The sequence below is a fragment of the Schistocerca nitens genome, chromosome 8 (genome assembly GCF_023898315.1).
Source record: "Schistocerca nitens isolate TAMUIC-IGC-003100 chromosome 8, iqSchNite1.1, whole genome shotgun sequence".
Classification (NCBI taxonomy): Eukaryota; Metazoa; Arthropoda; class Insecta; order Orthoptera; family Acrididae; genus Schistocerca; species Schistocerca nitens.
In genome coordinates this window covers 609179169-609200999 of record NC_064621.1, presented here as the reverse complement: position 1 = coordinate 609200999, position 21831 = coordinate 609179169, and the positions used below count along the sequence as shown (strand labels likewise).

The window sequence follows — 21831 nt, the reverse complement described above, 5'->3', positions numbered from 1 at the left end:
TTATGGTTCTATTGTTCCAGTCCAGGGTGATACTGGCTGATGAGGGTGGCACTCCATTGGACTAGGTTTGCAGGGAATTGACTGTCTATGAAGGCCTTTCTGTCACTTAAGACATGTTATACACAGGTGACTAGGCTGCATGGGAGGAAGCTGTCAAAATGCAGGTATTTTTGGTGGTCTGCATGTTTAATGTGGACTGAGATGTGGCTGGAGCCAGCAAAGATGTGGAGGCCAATGCTACCTGTGGACAACTGTATCTGCAGTGATGACAACTCCTTTGCACAGTATGCATCAGGCCTCATAATGGCCTTCACAGACAGGCAATAACCCCACCTCATAAAACCTAGTCCACAAACAGACTTCCTGAGCTACAAAGGAGTGTCCCCTCATCACCAACGACTGGAACTACTGAACCATATTCTTTAGCAGGGCTTTCTCATTATGCCACGGAATCAAGAACATCCTTCACAAGATCCTCCCCACCCCTCAAGTGGTGTTCCATCACCTACGGCACGAGCGACAGAGGTGCGATCGACAGCTTCAGGTGACAAAACACAACCGCAGGTGTAGTACAGATGTGTCCTACGTGAGCGACATCTGTGTCGCTGCCCGTTTCCCGCTGCAACTGGCGACGTTTGAATTTAAACGTGTTTGAATAATGTCGCTGTAGCACGCGTGACAGAGAGCGACAGCCACGTGTCTTCTCAGCAGTGCAGCAGACACGACAGTAGCTACGAATGACTTAACATCCTATTTTAAGAAAACTATTCAGTGAAAAAATTTTATTCTTCAACCAACCTGTAGCTCGATATCTGTAAACGATAAAGGTCTGAATTTATTTTTGTTATTCGACACGGTTAGTGTGCCGCACGAAATTTTTAAGAATTTGCGGAGGTAAAAATCACACTGTGTAGACTTTCCATATAGTTCATTTAAGGCCATACATTACTGTGTATGAAATACAACCAATATATCTAAATTGTATTTAAAGTTGTGACTGGAATGATCTCTTTTTTTTTTACATTCTTGAGTTATTGGTTGTTGTACCCGCAGACAGGTCAACGCGATGTGTCAGAACCTTTACTGTGCTTTAGGAATCAAGTGGTCGTAAAAATCATCTTATCTCGTAAAAATTTCAAGATATCGAAACAACGAATTTTTTTAAATGACAGCACACAGAAAGGACTATTTTATCATATGATTAACACTCGACACGTTTTTGTAAATGTGGGAGCAGAGTGAAAACAAGACTCCCTATGAATTACAGCACGAGGTTTTATCCGAATTTTCATAGGCAAACAAAGGGAGAGAAACAGGTAGACGGGGTATCAAAGTGACCAGCACGAGTTCCAGTTTGGCGTGAAAATATTTAACTGCTTGAAAGTAATCACGGCAATTGATGAAAACTTAATAAGCTCAGGAAAAATTGAAATATTTCATGAGAAGCTGCTGCCAAGCTATGTAAATGAAGTGTCAAAAACTTCATCTGTTCAACATCTAGCCATTTTGCACATGAAAAGATACATTAGTGCAGTTATTTAAATGTCAAAAAGGCTTTCTTCAAATCAAGTATGTTAGGAAGGCAAACGAGGAGACAGTAGATCATGCTTTCTGAATAAAACTTTAAATTAAAAGGAAAAGAAATCAGTCACATATTTTATAAAATTATTTGTGAAAAAGAAATAAGTAGATCAGAGAAACATTCTATGTGCCTTTGAATGATGCTCGAAATCATGAACAGAAGATGAGGTGCACCAAACATTTCACTAATATTTTTAATTTCATACTTTTAGACAAATCATTACACAAAACATTTGACTTTCTTTTTCAAAAATTTTGTAAGCTTTACTTTTACAGATTATTTAGAGTAATTGAAACTCTTGGCCTTAACACTGACTGCTGATGAATTACATTCACAACATCTAACAGCTGTAAAATTTCATGGTTCATTGTAATTTACTAGGAATTAAATGTGTGTAATATAATGGGATAGGTGTGAAGATCAAGTTCTTTGGCAAGACCTTAAAAATATACTTAACAATGCAGTGTAAACAGTATACATAAAACTTAATGTATGTAATTGTAACAGTCAGTAAAAATATACAAACGGCATGAGATCCAACCTACGACCTTTACCTTACGCGTATTCACGTACTGAATACACTACCCCTGCACCGTATCTAGCTTTCATTCACTGGCATCAATCTGTGTACTTATGTTTGTATTTAGCATAGTCCGTCACATAGTAGTCATTCCTCCGCATTTATTGGCTGTTAAAAGTTATTGATCATGTAAAAAAACATTTGTATTTAATTTATTGACGAGATAGTTGAATGCTCCTCTGCTCATTCACGTGCATTCGAAGAATTTGTCTGGTGATCTTCGTAGTTGACGATATTAATGAAATTCTCCATGGAGATTCCTCCGTTAAATTTCGTGCACAGCGTTCCCTTTCGCTTTATTTTCTTACGTAAACCTAATTTTGTAGCCTTACTCTCCAGCTACAGTATTCTACAGGTTAGGGACGGCGTTTTATAGAAACAGTTGGTTGCCTCTAAGTAGCCCAACATGGTCTCTCGCACACAGGAGAGACAAGCTTTTCACCCGACGCTGCTGCTTGTCGCTGGAGTGTCGCGTATCAAGAAGTTGCTCACTTCTGTCACTCACTTAGGACACAGCCTTAGTCCATCCCTAAGTAAATCCCAATCCTACCCCCTTGCCACATGGGTCATATCCCTGTGGCAGACCAAGGTCCAAGAGTTGCCCAGTCCACCCACTCAGTACCTCCTACTCCAGTCCTGTCACAGGCTTATCCTACCCCGTCAGGGGCCCAGCCAACTGTGAAAGCACCTGTCATATACAAACTCTGCTGCAAACACTGCACAGCCTTTTGTATTGGTATAACTATGAACCAGCTGACCACCAGGATGAATGGCCACTGCCAAACTGTTCTCAAGAACAAAGTAGAGCAAGCTCATGTCTCAACAGGCAGTGAGCACCACATGATCAATTTCAGTGACTGCCTCAGAACCCAAGCCATCTATAGCCTACCCTCCACCACCAGTTTTTCTGAACTACACAGATGGGAGTTTCTTTCAACACATCCTCCACTTCGTAATCATCCTGGCCTCCATCTCTGGCAACCCATTTCTCCACATGCTCCACTCAACAGTTTACCCTTCGTCCAGCATGTCACCCCTCAGAGTTCACGTCCCCATGCCACCATCAGCGTATGACCATGTACCTGCCACCCCTTCCTCCTGCAATTCTCTTTTCATACCAATGTCCTATTGTGAATCTTATCGATAACTTTGTTTCGGGATTCCCTCTACTCAGTAACCTATATTAACCACATCCTTCTGTCTTAACACATCCTACCAGTTCACAAGATTTACCATCTTAACAAACATTCTGCCGACCTGAGTTGAGAGCCCAGCCAGATCACACATACCATCTGCTAAACTATTCTCATTTGTATAACATGATAACATGTTACATTACAAAATCTCATGCCCAATGACATACAAAAATGAACATTTGAGAAGTAATCAAACTTACAGCTTATCACAAATGGCAGACCAACTATAAAAAGGCCCAACTACTCTATTTGTATCCAAGGACAAGCATGTTGGCAACAATGGAATAATGCTTCCTCCTACAAACAAATTCTGCTTCCATTAAGTTTTTATAAATATGCCTCCAGTTTTAATATTTTTTGGAAAATAGGGTGAGGTCAGGGGAGGAGGGAAATTTACAGCTAGGGTATCTGCAATAAAAACTTACACAAATCCAAACTCCTTTATGGCTTCAGCCAGCCAGTTCAGTGCCTCTATTTGGACCTTAGGACTCTTTTGGCTGAATGCGAAGTCCAATACTGCTGTAGCCACAGGGTCCAATTTTGTTGCTTCTGCTAGTGCTGTTAACGTTTCTGCCGCTAGCGTACCATTCTTCGGGTCACCAAGTTTCTCGGCAACATCACTTACACAACATTCTACTGATACACTTTGAAGAAAGACAAAAATGTATTAAATTAAGAGTTTAAATGAGTACTGTAACACAAACAAAAATCAGGTGGTTCAATGCAACTCACCTCGACATTTCTCCAGTTTCTGCTAAAAGCTTTAGTGCCTCCAATTTTGCCTTCAGTACTTGAAAATTTGTGTCTTTCAAACCTGGCTTTTTACTTAGAGCTCTAACAAGGGCCTGCGTTGGCCTGTCAGCAGGATCCAACTCTCTGACAACCTGAAAGACAATTTCGCAAATAATTGCAAGTGTCTTACAACGTGCTCCTAGCAGGGGGAGAAATTAATTATGGAAATACCTCAACAAACTGTTCTACTGCTGCCAATCTAACTTTCCAGTTAGTGTCTTCTAGACCTGAGATTAAATCACCAGGCAAAATATCTGACAGTATTTCATCTACTACGTCCTCACTCAATTCTTTTTCTATACTTTGGGTAGGCAGCTTCTTTCCTGGAAGAAATAAGAACAAAACTGCAATGGTAATATTTTATAATCATAAAACACAAGATAAATTCTTGGAATAACTGAACACATACATAATTCAGATGCTGTTTAATAATTACATTCAACTGTGTAATTGTGTACTGTGAGGGACTGAAAGTGAAGAGAGACTACAAATGTTATACTTCCCAGAGTCATGCAGCCCTTTGTTATGGCAGAGTCAATTGAACCTCCTGATAAAGAACACTGGCTTGTGTAACGTAATGACACTGTGGTGTATGACTTCATTTGTGTGCAATTAGAGAGAGAACAGAACACTGACAACACTACTGTTAATTTCACTGTTTTAAGATGTTTTTCCTATTGGCAGGTACCCGAGACCACTGCTGTCTACACTGCCTTTTGCATTTACACTAATTTTTGAAATTTCGGTTGTAGTGACAAATTGATCTGTGATGTACCGCAACATTTATTAGTATGGAAGAGGAAAATTAGGTTGTGGGATGTCGAAAGTGGTATCTAAAATATCAGTTTATCTGTATTGCTTTATTACGATGACACCCCTTGTGTAAAATATTCTAGAAGTCACCGATTTACATGTTCTTAAAACCTAGCCAACAATGCTTCACAAAGATGCTTCCTTTCTTCCAATGATTCCAACTAAAAGTCCTTGAGAATTTCTATTATACTTTCATTTTGGCTACATCAACCTCTTCACCATCTTAACAGCACGTCTGAATTTGTTCAGTACAAGCCATTGTGCCCACCTGATAACAATGAACACTGATACTGATCATAATGTACATATTCTGATGAATTATTTTAATTTGGAGTTTAGAGCATTAATTGTAGTTAAACTCCACTCAAGGTGGATAGTGGGACAATTATTCAATGAGGAGGGGACAATTATCTAACAACTCGGAGATTGTTATTTACATACCACTGCCAACTGCTGGAGCTGATGAAACTGCCTTTTTGACAACCTTCTTTGTGCCACTAGGAGCAGACTTTTTGGCAGCTTTTGCACCAACAGTTTTCCCGTCTCCATCCCCTCCAAGTTTAGTAGGAGCTGAACTGGGCCTCTCGACAACTCTTGGTACTTTAGCTACAATTACTGCCTTTTCACAACATTCTTTAATCTGAAAATTGAGTTCATCACTTTTTTGTCTATCAAACACACACAAAAAGTTAAATTTGGGATATGAGAGCATCAAGCTTTTGAAAGAATTATGAAAATTCTTACTTTTGTCATTTTTATAGCTTCAATATCAGCTAGGAAAGGCATTATTGCTTTCTCTCCCACTACTTTCATTGCTGTCCCAAGGGCTTCCGCGGCATTCTCTCTCACAGTTGGATCTGTAAAAGTCAACACCGTTGTTATTCAGTTCATTAAGGTGCAAAATACACAATGTAATGGTAATTAAATGAGTGTACTATTTAACAACTTGCCACTCACATAGAAGAGATTTTGTAACTTCATAAGACTGTAAACTGTAATGATCAGAAAATTGCACCCTTCTGACCCCACCACTGGTTTGTTAACATATGTAAGCAGTAGCATAATCCTCTTAGCACAGCACACAAAAGCAGCAGGCAGCAAACAGAAGGAAATACTTCTGGCAGGTGACAACTGAAAAACTGTGAAGACAGTGCCAGCAGTTACAGCCTGGGCAATAGATCCTAAGAATCATGCTACCCTAAGCTAGGCAACAGAAAGGCTACCTATCAATTATCTACGAACAGGCAGCCATCCAGACAAAACAAAGATGTACATTTTGGATCAAGTTACAGTATACTGATACTTATGACTCCTGTCAAAATGTTACATTTCAACATTCCAAACTCTCATTGTGACACAGTTTGCAGCGAGCTATAAGTGGAGCTAGACTGAGAAGGTGCTTTCACCCACATTGTGTCAGCAGGTGCTACAGAAAGGCAACTTAAACCACAGCCTGGAATTAATAACAGAAGGTGAAAAAATAGAATTAAAAGACTCAGCAATACAGCTCAGGAAAAAGGAAAACCATGTGTGAACTGTCTGGCGTTAGCTGATAAATTTGTTTGAAATTCTGGCCGGTACACAAATTCAAGACAATATCAGGGACGGGGGGAGGGTGGGGGGCACGGCGGCATTAGGCAGTAGAGCATATTTCAGCAGGTCCGCATAGAAAACTTGTAGTAAAACAGTAGGGTAATAGAAAATGTAAAACCATGTACAGGAGAAATTTCAAGAACCTGTCTAAAGAAAAATCTGCTAGAGATGAAAGGGTATACATAATGGAAAGAGCATACAGAATGACTAAGAATATTTTTAAAGACTACTAGCACATGTCAAGAAATGCAGAAATAATATGTTACAGAACAGTAGTGATAGCAAAATGCCTCTACGCAAGTGTTTAGCAAGGAAGCATATATCAAATGAAATAGAAATAATGGAGAAAAGAATGAGGACAATTACAGGTTGAATGAGAACAACAGAAGCTTGAAAAACCAGTTTTCGTATGTATGACAAGTTCACCAATAACAACTTATTTTGCAATTTATAATGGTAGCAGCAGGGTTCTCAACAGCAGTTAACAATGCCCTTCTATACTACATGAGAAGATTTTTTTTTTGGGGAAGGGGGGTGGGGGGGGTGGGGGGAAGAGAGAGAGAGAGAGAGAGAGAGAGAGAGAGAGAGAGAGAGAGAAAACACAAACACAACATGTAGAGAAGTATCCAATTTTTCTGGTGTCATGGTTGTGTCATGACCAAATCCAATTTGTTTGCCTTACTGAATATCAATTATCCGAAGTGTCAGTAGCTTTTACACTTATGGGTCAAATTCAGATATATCAAAATCACCAGCTCAGTGAAATAATTAGCAGTACCTTCACACTCAATGTAAAACAACATTTTCAGATGACAGATATTCTGGTCCATAACGCAATGAATTAATGGTAACAAAATTTTCAGTTTGTTCCCCTCACCCAAAGTATATTTTATCTATATACTTTAAATTTGTCACAAATATGCCCAAAATAATTACATTGCAATCATTATTGCATAATTTTCTGGAGCAAATCCATCTTAAGTCACTATGATACTAGTATTGCAAGAGAAGAAAATTACTAAAATTGTGTCTCCGAACAAAAGGGATGTCGTGATTTTCCCCATAAACTGAAACCTTCGACCTCCAGCACAAGCAATGCATTTATGACACGAAATTTTGAACTCCCAATATACCATTTAAAACTGTGCACACATCAAATATTTAATTAATTGAAAAGCAGAAACAGTTTCAAAAACGGGTCTGGTTCACTGAAAAGAATGCTCCTTATTCTTCTATCTGAAATGCTGTTGCACTGGTGAATTTGAGGGGGACACTTCCACAGTTCCAAAATAAAACTTTACATTTTCCTGCAACCCAAGTGTATGTGGCTGTATTGTAATTACCTCTGAATAGCAATCTGAAGCTTTCTCGCCACTCTTGTTAAAAAAAAAAAAAAAATTCATTATTAATCTCTATGTATGTCTCTTTTACAACAAATGGAGTGATTTGAAAATTTTATGTTACAATAAGAATAAGCCTTTTTACATTATCACTACATTTCACATTGTGATAATTCTGGAAAATGAAGATATTGAACATTACAAACAGTTACCTGGGTTATTCAATAGTTTCAATAAAGCTGTAGTATACGCTTTCAGCGGCTTCTTCGTCAGCATCATCGGAGTGCACTTAGTAAAACAACGTGCAAGAAATGATGCAGTTTCAGCTTTGACACTAGGGTTCTTGTTTTCGAGTGCTTCTAAACAATCTTCTTGGATTGCTTCTATAGTCGTCTGAAAATTGGTAATACTGTCACCAACAAGAACAAGAACATGGCATACAGTCAGTAAGTCCGTCGAGGAGGACAACCAGTGGAGTACTCACGCTGACATATATGGCGTCAATTGCCTCCCTCAGCGCAGTCACGACATTCTGCTTCTTTTCCCTGAACTTCTCCAGTATGGTCGGAATGCACTGGCTGGCATAGGGCTGGAAGCGTTTCTTCAAACCATTTGCGAGAGCAGCCAAGCATTTACCTGCCACAGCTATCACCATAACATTTGTATCTTTTCCTACCACCTGCAAATGCAAGGTAAGATTGTTTAAAGTCAAGCCAGCTGTTAAACTATACTACAAAAGTTTAACATTCAGAAAACAATGTGGTAACTGATTTAGATATAAAGCGCCATTTTATTTTGGAAATCTAGCAGAAATAATTACTGTTCAACCACTTTTTTCCACTTCTAACACTGGTAATTATTTGTTTACAGCGTCTAATTTCCTCTTGTGGATTGTAGTCTCCAATTCTCCAAGAAAGTTCAGTTTGCTTCCTTCCTTACATGAAATTTTGGCATGTTTTAAATGAATAACAGTGGCAACTGACTTTTGAACAGCATTATTGATACTATGGTGCTTCACATTTGGACAATGTGTCAGAGACTTGAAATAAGCCTTCTGTCCACTTATGATTAGTACATGTGTGTGGGCAGGCTCATCCAAAAATTGCTGCGATTCAAATACTGACAGTAAAGCTGACACCTTTCAAACAGTGCAACAGCAAGTAAATATTATATTTGTATTTTAATGTATTTACATTAGCATTATTTCAAATATTCATACAATTTTGTTCTTTTGGTGTTCCATTTGAATTTTATGAGCATGCTAAAACTTAATTTACTTCTCTACTGATACGGTGTTTTCTAGACCCCCATCACCATGTTGTTTTAGCTGATGGCTGGTAACCACAAGCAAACAAGATTCCCAATGTCAAGGTTCTCATTATGCTTTGCCGTAATAATTAAGAAGTAACTTAATGGAATTTTGAAACTGAGCTTTGTAATTAACATCAAGTAAGTATGTAGCGAGCCTTAGGAGATCAACGAAAACAGACGCTGATATCTGCATGTTAGATTCCGAGAATACGCAGTCAGTGTCATCCCTTCAATGAACTATGATATACAGGATTTAATGGAAAGAATACAGTATAAAGTCCACCGTTTTTACATCAAGTGAATTTTTTAATCAACAACGATGAGTGGTAGTTGTTCTGGGGAGACAACAAGAAACGAAAATATGTAATTACAGAATTCAGAGTAAATAAGCAGTCACCTCTGACTCAATAACACTGATTTTTTTGTTTCACAAGTGTAAATGAATTGTTTCAAGAACCTGTAGTTAATGAGAAATATTTGAAGTGTAAAGAAAGGCAATATTGACAACATTTTTTTTTAAAATTTATATCACTTCATTGCTACAAAACAAAAGAAATGTGTCCATGTGTAGAGCCTGCTCACCTCTAAATCCAACACAGATAAACTGGAACCAAAAACCACAAGAAACACTGCAAAATGTTACATCACAGTGAAAACACAACACTACATCTCAGAGCCCAATATCACATAACCACAGCTTCAAGAGACTGAAGCATGCACTATCGCGCACAGTAGTTGGATGAAAGCAGAGGTTACGCCCTTCTACAAGAAGGTTGGTAGAACTGATCTCCAAAAGAATGATGGGCATTGTTAGCTGCATCAAGCAGAAAACGTGCTTTGTTAGTGCTGCACATTTTAGTGATTTTGATCAAGGTAAACTAAGGCTGCAGTGCTGTTCTTCGGCACACCAGCATAGAAGTGTGCATATACCGTATTTACTCGAATCTAAGCCGCACCTGAAAAATGAGACTCGAAATAAAGGAAAAAAAAAATTCCCAAATCTAAGCCGCACGTGAAATTTGAGACTCGAAATTCAAGGGGAGAGAAAAGTTTTAGGCCGCACCTCCAAATCGAAACAAAGTTGGTCCATTGTAATATGAGACACAATTTAGGTCGAATGAATGACGATACAGCTACAGTAGTTTGGTTCGAGTCGTAAGCTTAGCAGTTAAGCTTTACCAGGTAGCCATTGCCATGCATCAGGCGCTCCGTCCGTATTTATACGGGAACGCATTACTGTACTGTCTCATGCATTGTTTGTCGCATTCTGATAGTGCGTGTTTATGGCCTGTTGGCGCTTGCGGCATGGATTGCTTTTGTGCGCGCTACCGCCGCTTTTATATATATATATAAGAAGAAGAAGAAGAAGAAGAAAAAGAAAGAGGAATCTTCTCATTAGCGAAACAATGGCAAGAGACTGCTATTTGTTGTTACTTACACTGCTGCTTTCTTTGATAATGATCACCAAGAACCAAATAATAGACTGCGTATGACAGAACATGTTCTGAACGAGAGTTAGGCGAAAATTTTTCTCCGTTTGAAAATCTTTGCGGCCGCTTCTTTAGTACATCAAATTCTGCACAGAAATTAGAGTCGTCTTAGATTTAATAATCTAGTCAGTTGCCGTGCTTCATTTATGACTGTATCACTATTAGGCATAAGAATAATACGAATATAAACATGACACGATATGTATATTCTTCCGCGTTTGCTGTTGTCTCACTCTAGTTTCATAGTTTATTAGGCAGACAGGATTTAAATGAGATAGCAGCAAACACGAAACAATACATGGCAAAATGTTTATATTCGTATTATTCTTATGGTGAAGAGAATACTGCATGTGATTCACATTTCATCAGTTTCCTATTAGCAACCATCTCTTCTCACAGGTAGGAAAAAATTCAGAACGTAGAGTTGGCCATATTGACAAACATCCCAACAGTCTCGCCAGTCGGATTTTCGTAGTACATTGAAATGCTGCTACACTCTAAGATGAACAATATGGAATTTTTTATTTACTTCCTTGGATAATGTATGAAAATGCAGTGGTCGAAACTCGGGGCGGAGAAAAAAAAGCTCGTCTTCCATCTTTTTTTCTTTAATTAATTTACTGACGCAGAGGTTTTGGCGCCAGTATTTATCTTGGTGCCTACAAAGCATGCCTGTGTAGCGCTACATATATTCGACGGCACAAGTTAGTTGTGGCGGCACCTACCAATATTTTTCAGAACTTCGCTTGCTTTGCACTCTATTCTAAGCCGCAGACGGTTTTTTGGATTACAAAAACCGGAAAAAAAGTGCGGCTTAGATTCGAGTAAATACGGTAATCAGCTAAGCGAAAAATCCGTGCAATATGCAGGTTTATTTATAACAGCCGACTTCGGAGTTTTCCCTTGTGTGAGACTACGTATACAAGATCATGGGCCAATTCAAAGTTCTAGATTCTAATATTTTACTGTTCACGTCAATTCTGCATAATCTTTCATTGACTGTATCAATACCCATTTGTATCGTGATATACAGTGTTGCTAAATTTCAAATATTCACAAGTGCTGCGATAAACTAGTACGGTTATCATCAACTGTACGCTTAAACTAATCTGTGGTCTTCTAAAATTTTTTTCAGAACAGTAGGCCTATCTTCGATCAAAACAACAATTCTCATATTTCATTCTACAATTACGTGAAAAATAGGTTAGTTTGAGAATTACAACTATATTTTCGTGAGTTACCAGTACAAGTGTCTTTAATATGTAATTTACTTTGAAGCAAAACAACATTTGTGGTTTCCGCTTCAGCCAAAGAATACATCACCTGTGATTTAATTGTATGTCAATGCAAATGTGTGTTTCTGAAAATTCTTGGGAGCTACTATTGTCCTTTGCATAACTATGAGCAAATTGTAGCAAATCCGTATTTGTGATTTAGTTACTGTAGTGGATTTTGTAACTAACATATAGCGTTACATGTAGTTTTCTCTGAAAGAGGAGTAGTCCTATATATTATCTGCATTTATTGTAAATTCACTGTTTTCAAGTTTTCTAACAATTATAATTAACATCAAAATGTTTTAGGAAACTAGAAATTTTTACCACAGGTTTTTGTGTTGCCTTAATAGAAATATCAGTTTTGTGTATCAGCCGCAGTTGTTATAGGGAATTAGCAACTTTTTAGCTCAGATTAAAATATAATCAGTAGCCTTAATTTAAAGTTGTTTGTTCACTGCCTTGTAATACATTACACCAGCAAAAATGCAGCCATACTGTGAATGCTGTTCTCAAACATATGTAAGTTGGTTGACTTTCGTAAGCTGTTGGAAGTTGCCGCGACTATGGTCAAACAATTGGTAGCTGCTGCGAATCAGTGTGTTGGAATAGCTCCTGAGTGTGGTGCAGCTGTGATACCTATACCAGAGGTATCTTAAGTACTATCTTCACCTGTGGGTCAGCTGTGGCAGCTTGGTTTCCTGGCCTAACTGCCTCTGGCCCCAGTATCAATAGTCACCTCCCTTGTGACTTATCTTTGGTTTTCCTGGTTGAGGTGTGGAGGATCGGCGTGACAGAGAGTTGTGAACAGCACGTGACTGAAGGAGGAGGGCTGGAGCAGCAGTGCTTGGTGCCGGGGTTTGGTTGGGCAGATTTTGGGTGGACAACGCATGTACCCAACCAGATCGCTGAGCGACTTGTCGAAGGTTGGGTAGCTGCTAAAGAGGGTGATGAAGATCATGCTCTGGAGCTCTGGTGACGGGGACGTCCTTCTGTTATTTAAAAAGGAATTAAAAAGATAATTGTTTGGTTGGTTTAAAGGTGGGAGAAGGAACCAAACTACAAGGTCATCGGTCCCTTGTTCCTAATAAAACAATGCCACAAGTGTGAGAATAAAACGGACGAAACATGTAACACAAAACGGAAAAGTCACAAGAATGAATGGAAGGCAACGAAAACTGAAAGGAACAAAAGAGGACAAGAAAGCAATGGAGAGACACTAGAAACAGAAGGGAATAAAACATGAAAGCAGATTACAGTGGCTGGCCAACCACGAGCATAAAAAGGGAAAGCCAGCCCACTCTGCAACACATTAAAACCTCCACCCTAAAAGCAGTAGGGTGGAGGACACAGAGGGACGAAGGACATGCGCTAAAACCTACAGAAAACTATGAAACCCATTCTCACGGATAAAACGTAAAACTAAAGCTGCTGTGGAGGCATTGTCACCCAACACCGAAGGCAGGGTGCTGGGAAAATTAAAAGTCTGCCGCACAAGTGGGCAGTCCAGCAAGAGGTGGACGATTGTCATTTGGGAGCCACAGCGACACTGAGGTCGGTCCTCGTGACAGAGTAAGTAACCATGCGTTAGCCATGTATGGCCAATGCGGAGACGGCAGAGGACAATGGATTCCTTGAGAGAGGCCTGCATGGAAGACTTCCACACATTCATAGTCTCCTTAATGACACACAGTTTTCTGTGTGTTCTGTAATGCCATTCTGTCTCCCAAAGCTGGAAAACCCTGCGGTGTAAGACAGAACGCATGTCAGCTTCGGAGATGCCTATCTCCAGAAGCAGTTTCCACATTGCCTGTTTGGCCAGCCTGTCGCTACCAGAGGGTGGTGAGGGCAGCACTGGTTGATAGCTTGTAGGCTGCTCAATGAGTCAGTACACAAGAGAAATGACTCACCACGGCATAAGCGGATGTACTCAAGAGCACGAGATATGGCCGCCAGCTCTGCAGTGAAACACTGCAGCCAACTGGCAAGGACTGCTGCTCAATATGTCCTCCATGAACATATGCGAAGCCTACGTGACCATCAGCCACTGAGCCATCAGTGTGAACCGCTACAGAGCCCCGGAACATGTCAAGAATCGAGAGGAAGTGACAGCGGAGAGTGGCGGGGTTAACGGAGTCCTTAGTGCCATGGAAAAGGTCCAGACAAAGCTATGGCCGAGGCGTACACCATGGAGGCGTACGTAAACAGCCCGCAAGTAGACGTAGTAAAGCTAAGGACTCCAGTTCGGAGAGAAGGGGCCGCACGCGAACCGCTATCGTTAGCCCCGATCTGGACCGCCGATGCAGGAGATGAACCGCCGTGGGCAGGAAAAGGAAATGGTAATTCGGATGCTCAAGGGGAACTATGAATGTGTGTTGTGCAACTGTCGAGCAGTTGCGCATGTCTGATCTGCAGTGGAGGGACACCAGCCTCCACCAGTACGCTGGTCACCGGACTCAACCTGAAAGCTCATGTCACTAATTGAACCACACAGTGGTGCACAGGGTCGAGTAAATGCAATGCTGAAGGTGCTGCCAAACCATAAACCACACTACCATAATCAATTTGGGATTGGACAAGGGCTCTGCAGAGCTGCAGCAGCGTGCAGCTATCTGCAGCCCCAATTGAGATTGCTCAGGCAACGGAGGGCATTGAGGCGCTGCCAGCACTTCTGCTTAAGCTGACTAAGATGAGGGAGCCAAGTCAATTGAGCGTCAAAAACCAGTCCTAGGAAATTATGTCTCCACTACAGTGAGTGGATCGTCATTAAGGTAAAGTGCAGGTTCCAGATGAACGGTACGACACCGACAGAAGTGCATGAGACACGATTTTGTGACTGAAAACTGGAAGCCGTGGGCTAGAGCCCATGACTGCGCCTCATGTATGGCTCCCTGGAGGCGCCACTCAGCAACAGTACTACTGGAGCAGCAGTACGAAGTGCAGAAGTCGTCCGCATACAGAGAAGGTGAGACTGAGGGCCCGACAGCTGCTGCTAGACAGTTAATGGCCACTAAAATAGACACACTCAACAAAGAGCCCTGCGGGACTCCATTCTCCTGGATATGGATGGAACTATGGGAGTCACCAACTTGGACACGGAAAGTATGGAGCAACAGGAAGTTTTGGATAAACATCTGGAGTGGTCCCCGGAGACCCCACTCATACAATGTAGCAAGGTTATGATGTCGCCAAGACGTGTCGTATAGTTTACGTTAAGTCAAAAAAGACAGCAATCAGGTGTTGCCGTCTGGAAAAGGCTGTTTGGATGGCAGACTCGATGGACTGTGGTAATTTCCCTTGCATTTCCCTTCCTGTTGCTCCAGCACCACCTACTTCGGGAGCACCCCAGAGTGATCCCTGTGTGGTCAGGGGGCTACAACGAACAGGATACATGGCTACACAACCAACAGGATACATGGCGACCCCTCCACAATGGACTGGCTACCGTGCTGGATATCAGGCGCAAGGAAGTCCATGGTCATCGTCGACGCAGAAATCGACACTGCATAGTGCATGGTGGAAAACGCACCCAGGAAGGTTTCCTCGCCCAAGAGATGGAGAATGGGCAGGACTGCAATGTGATGACGAGAAAGTGAACTGAAGATATCTATGTACAATGGACACGATGCAACTTGTAAGGCACCCTTCCCCAACTGGCTCGCTCTTCGGGAAAATTTTGAAGAATGGAGGTCAAACCCTACAGGGGACCATCACATAAAGGCCGAAATTTGTGGAACTCCTTTTAGTCGCCTCGTACGACGACAGGCAGGAATACCTCGGGCCTGTTTTAACCCCCTGACCCGCAGTGGGGAAAAGAATAATTGATGGTGGGGAGAGTGCACTGTAACATACTGCCCAGGGATATTTTGGGCCTGTGGTTTGTGTTTAAAGGAAAACTGGCGCAATATTACTCTGTCTTACTGGCAGAAGTAAAGCTGTGAGGACTGGCCGTGAGTCGTGTTTGGGTAGCTCAGTTGGTAGAGCACTTGCCCGCAAAAGGCAAAGGTCCCAAGTTCGAGTCTCGGTCCAGCACACAGTTTTAATCTGCCAGGAAGTTTCATATCAGCGCACACTCCGCTGCAGAGTGAAAATCTCATTCTGATTACTCTGTCTTGTTTAGTGAATAATATGTATTTGTTTGTACTGCAGTGTGCCTTGGCTTGAGAGCGGCCAATGGTTGTTAGTGTGTCTTCTTTGAAGCCACGTGATTATGTTAACTGGTAAATCGCTTGTATGCACCCGCTTGGGGTGTGATGTTATTAATTGAAGTGGTAACATGAATAAGTGGCACTGTACTCGGTGGCAATGTCATGGTACTGTATCAGGTAATGGGGATGAATTTGAAATCTAATTGTGATTTAGTAAAGTGTTTTCATTCTCACCTACATTGATGTGTTTTAGTCATAATTGAATTATAGAGGGGTACTACCGAGTGAAATTTTCTGCCGTACTTAAGGGTTTAAATGCAACTGCTCTGTTTGTACCAGCACCTTGTCAGTTACATGTAGTCACTTATCATCTTACCTAGACAGAGGCGTATGTATTTATTGTGTACGACAAAATCCATTCTAATTCTCTGTCAATCTTAGCGAGTTTCCCCTGACAAGATTAAAAGCCTAAGTTTGGCTTTAACTATTTGTTTTATCTAAAGTTACGAGTTGCATTTATCTTGCTAAAGCAAGTCTCATCATTTGTGAGTGTATATTCTGTTATTGTTTGACAGTGCTGCCTCGTGTGCGATCAATGTTCACAACTGACTGCAAAACACGCGAGTCTACCTTGGTGTTTGCAACCGTGACTTCTGGACCACTACCTTGGCAGCATCCTGCCCAACACCTGAGGTCCAAGTCATTGCCGTGGGAGCACTTAGCCACGTCGTCCGCCATGCCTAGTGAAAGTTGAGTAGTTGTCTTGCTCCTTGGAGCTATACCAGAGTTGAGCGACTGCCAACAGGGTAGTAGGCTGTGGAGTTTGGCAGGGTTACATGAACCTTTGTAAATTATGATTCAAATTTCATTCTTACTGTTATAAACTCAGATGCTTTGTGTTTATTAAATACTGTTTCCTTTTGCTTATATTGGTAAATTTCAATAGTTCGTCACTTTATATGTCACTGCAATTCTAATGGTTTTCATGTTATTAATATGGAATTTAATTGATCAGTATTTTTTCTTAAATAAATTTTAATTTGGTGAAAATGATTAACTATCTGATGGGTCTCCCCTTCCATGTGTTTATGTTTGATCCTTTCCCATCCTGAACCTGTTACCCAGGTTTCAGTGGATCCTGTTTACTCTGCAGAAAGTACAGGATATGTCATTACCCGTCCACCTGAGAATGGTAGATCTGGGTGTCCTGCACAGAGTGGACGGGGACCAGGGAGGACTCAGGGTATTGTACCTATCCCCCAAACCAACAACTTTGAGGTGCTGTCTTTCAATAAAACTCAAACTGAGACTGTAGGATTCACTTCTCTTGTTTTGGGGAAACCTGTTTTGTCTGGCGTCAGGAGGAGGCAAACACAAAAGGGTAGGGTCGATTAATCGTCGGCAGTTCAAACATATGGTGAATGATGGTACCCCTTAGGGAAACGGCAGCAAGGGACAGGAAAGGACACGAAGTGCACTGTGTGCGCATGCCTTGGTGCCTCATTCAGCATGTTGATACTATTCCGGCAGCCACTGAGGGAAAAAGGGTATAACCAACTGCAGATTGTGGTGCAAGTTGGAGGAACAAATGATGCCTGTAATATGGGCTCCGAGGTCATTCTTGGGTCATGCCAGCAACTGGCAGAGAAGGTTGAGAAGACCAGCCTTGCACGCGAGGTTTCAACGAAGCTCACAATCTGTAGCATTGTCCCCAGAACTGACTGTGGCCCTTTGATTCAGAGTCGAGTGGAAGGATTGAACCAGAGACTTGGTTTTGAGACAAGCTAGGCTGTGACTTCCTGAACTTGCAGCATAGGGTTGAGAACTGTATGGTTCCCTAAATATGTCAGGTGCACACTACACATGAGAGGCAGCTACTCTGGTAGTTGACTGTGTGTGGGGTGCACACAACGGTTTTTTAGATTAGGCGACTCTCCATCCGATCTAGGTAAGACAGCTGTAGGAAACCCAGAAATATCGGTTTAAGATAGAAAGAAATGCCTCCCACATGTAAGTATTAAAATCGTAATGGTAACTGCTCAACCATTCACAACAACGAGCCAAAGTTTGAAGCACTCATGAAAAACAGTCAAGCTCACATAATACCAAGTACAGAAAGCTGGTTGAAATCTGCACATGATAGCAGTGAGACTTTTGGGGAAAATTTAAGTGTTTATCAGAAGGACAGGCATAAGGCAAAAGGAAGTGGTGTATTTATTGCAGCAGACAAGAAGACCAAGGTAGAAATTGAAGCTGCATACAAGATTGTTTGGGCATATCAGGGGTGGGCATAAAATAATTACTGGACCCTTCTATCGTCTGTCAGACTCATCTCCTGATGCACCCAAAAACTAGAGAAAACCTGCATTCACTTGTAATAAATTCCTCAGTCATACTGTAATTATCGAAGAAGAATTTAATCATCCAACAATTAACTGGGAAAATTAAAGTTTTGTTGGTGGTGGGCATGGTAAGACCTACTGTGAAGCAGTTATGTTGTGCCTTCTCTAAGAACTACCTAGAACATATAGTAGAAACCCCATTCATGATGGAAACATATTGGACCTAATGGCAACAAACAGACCTGACATATTTGAGGATGTCCACATTGAAACTGGTATCAATGACCATGACACAGCTCAGCTGAGGCAACAATGATGACAGAAGTACAAATGACAACTAAACCAAGCAGAATGATATGTATGTTCAGTAAACTAGATAAAACAGTGGCTCAAGTTTGGAAGAATAGTTGACAATGCACTGGATAGATATCTACCCTAGCAGAACAGCTCATAAGGGGAGGGAACCCCTGCTGTAAAGAAACTTCAAATATTACGGCATAAAGCGGTGGTGTGGGGGTGGAAGAAAAAGAGAGAGAGAGAGAGAGAGAGAGAGAGAGAGAGAACATGAAACAACTTTGGCTGTCAAGAGAGCAATATATGATGCCTTCAATGACTACCATAGCAGAATGTTGTCACATGACTTAAACAAAATCCAAAGAAATTTGGGCCATATGTTAAAGGCTGTTAGTGGCAGCAAAGTTTGTGTTTAAAACCCAAAAGAACTGCCCCAATGTAATCCTCATATCACTGAGAAAGATCAATGAAGTAAGTATTGGTGTCAGTGGTGTTGAGAAACAGCTGAAATCGTTAAAATTGAACAAAGTTCTGGGCCCTGATGGAATCCGTCGGCAGCATCACAATTTGCTGCTGAGGTAGCTCCTCTTGTAATCTATCATATATCCCCTGATCAAAAAACTGTGCCCAGTTCTTGCAAAAAGGCTCAGGTCACACTTCTACAATAAGTGTAGTGCTCCGAGAATTTCGGCATAAATTCTAGAACCACTCTACCTTCCACAGTCTTGATCACACGATATTTTCGATGTGAGTGGGATAAAGGAACCCTATCTACTGTGCGTCACCTGTCTGTGTGTGGAGGTCCGAAGTTTATCGTGAAAAGACTGTAGACACGGTGGTTGTAAAGCACCGACAAGTACTTGTCGGTCGCACCATGGAAGTTTTAATGAAAGCACATGGCAGAACCAAGGAACATCTGTGGTATTCTGTGCTTCTTTATAACTGTGACTTGTTAGTGACGAAGAAACCGTGGAGTTGAAAAAAGATTTTTAGTAACTTAACTAGCCAGAGGAAAGACACGAGTATGATTCCTGTATAACAGAGTCATGGTTATCAAGCCAATTCTGTTGTATACGTAACTTAATTATTTCTAATGTGAGACGAAATGGGTGACTTACAAGAAGTCTAATGTTTATACTGAAAATGCAAATTTGTTATTGCGCATGGAGTCCAAAGATACCGACGGTGTTGCCGAAAGAGCACAGGTTTAGAAGAGAAGGCCTATTAAAAAAGTCATCACAAAATGTTAGAACATGGCGACCGGCGTGAAAGGACAAAAGAAAATGGGAATTTTGAGACAAAAATGAGATAAGAAGATATCACGTGTTGGCACAGAAACCAAGCATAATGAGACAAAAGAATCATTCCAAGAAATTGAATTAAGCCCAAAGTATTAGATGGAGAAAATTTGTGAATGTAAAAAGGAGAACATGTAAGAAAGTAACAATCTTAAAACACGGAGAGATCTTGATGTATTACATTAAGAAGAGATATGCCTAGAAAAATTTGACCAAGAAGGTCTAGTGCGGGGAATATACAGCTCTCACACACATTGTGGGGACGCAGATGCGGTAACCAACCTACATCCACTGCCGCCAGCATCAGCTTCAGTTCAACAGTACTGACCTGCCGCCACATTTACCAACCTATGCAGCAAGAATTCTACACCGGGTGAGCGTGAAATAAAAACGCTATTACTCTAGTAAGAAGTGTTACAAAATATTGTGGGGTGAACTTTTACTGTGTAATTGGTATAATTTAAATTAATATTAAATGCTCACATGACCTAAAGCCCGTAGAAGCGTAGACAATATACAGCAAACTGGAGAGGTGTCAGAACCAGCCATGGCTATGAGAATTTCTAAAGAAGGTCCTGACTGGTCTGAATTAGTAAATCAAATCAAATGTCAAGAGTATACAACTAGGCGTAATGAATTCTCGATTAGATGATCAAAGTAAAACTTTAAATGTTAAGTCAAATGACCAAAGTTAGCAATCAAATGCTCAGAATGAAACTCTGAGGAAAGAAATAGGTTTGATACATTCTCGTTTAAATGCTCAGAGTGAAGTTCCAAATAATCAGAGCGAAGTTCCAAATAATCAGAGTGAAGTTCCAAATAATCAGAGTGAAGTTCCAAATAATCAGAGTGAAACCTTGAATAAAAAGTCAGTAGCAACAAATCTAGGTTTATTAATGCCAAAACTGACGCAAAGAGCAAATAATTTAGTAATCTATGCGAAGGCATGGATGTTTTGAAGACTGAATTTGACACCCTAAATAGTAAAGTACAGGATTTGAAATTAGACTTAAAGAAGGAATCGACCAATTCCTTGCATGTTCAAGTAAATCAACTGTTCACTGACTTCAATCAGAAACAGAATGATCAATTTCAGAGTCTGGAGGGGGGGGGGGGGGGGGAAAAAAAAAAAAAAAAAAAAATAGAATTTGATATTGAGGAAAAATGTAATATGGTCGAATCTGAAAGTAATGAAAAGTTGGAATCATTTGAAAATGTTGTAATGTTAAGTTTAATGCTGTAAAACAGGGATTGAATACTTTAAAGGAGAGCGGCAATAAGCATAGCGAATTAATGCCCGTCATCCAGTCGCAAATTACAGGTGTAAGTACGCAAGTGGCTAATGTAGAAAGAAGCTTCCTAGAGAAGATAGCAAACTCTGATATAGTAAATATTGGTAGTTTGAAGGAACAAGGAAAAGGGATTATAGATCGAAAAGTCACCGAGAGAATGCCATCTGAGACCGTGTTGCCTATTGTTTCTTCTGAACTTTCAGATACGCGAAAGGTTATAGATGACTTGTGGAAAGAATTTAAACTTATCCAGTACAAAGTGGAAAAACAGGTAACTTCATCCAATTTTGTGTTAACCAATGATGTAGTAACTGATTTGCAATGGGAAGCGAATTCAGGGTTATCAAGACAATTCCCTAAATTCAAGCCCAATGGAAAAGAGATGAATCTGAATGGGAATCCGTAAATATTGAGGACTTTTCTTCTTGGGGAGATTTCCAGAAGAAATTAAAGGAGAAGTATTGGTCTGCAAGTGCACAAGGAAAG

The 21831-nt window shown here is 40.7% G+C and overlaps 1 protein-coding gene across 2 annotated transcripts in view; it reads right to left on the bottom strand.

Annotated features, from left to right (window-relative positions):
- Positions 1 to 21831, bottom strand: part of LOC126198491 (protein mini spindles) — a 170248-nt gene that overhangs the window by 79241 nt on the left and 69176 nt on the right. For both annotated transcript variants that reach the window (XM_049934864.1, XM_049934865.1), the window contains exons 8-14: positions 8381 to 8575; positions 8109 to 8289; positions 5708 to 5820; positions 5405 to 5603; positions 4322 to 4473; positions 4091 to 4242; positions 3784 to 4002 (exon numbers count right to left, since the gene is read on the bottom strand). In XM_049934864.1, the coding sequence (XP_049790821.1) occupies positions 3784 to 4002; positions 4091 to 4242; positions 4322 to 4473; positions 5405 to 5603; positions 5708 to 5820; positions 8109 to 8289; positions 8381 to 8575 (1211 nt within the window). The remainder of the gene's footprint in view (positions 1 to 3783; positions 4003 to 4090; positions 4243 to 4321; positions 4474 to 5404; positions 5604 to 5707; positions 5821 to 8108; positions 8290 to 8380; positions 8576 to 21831) is intronic.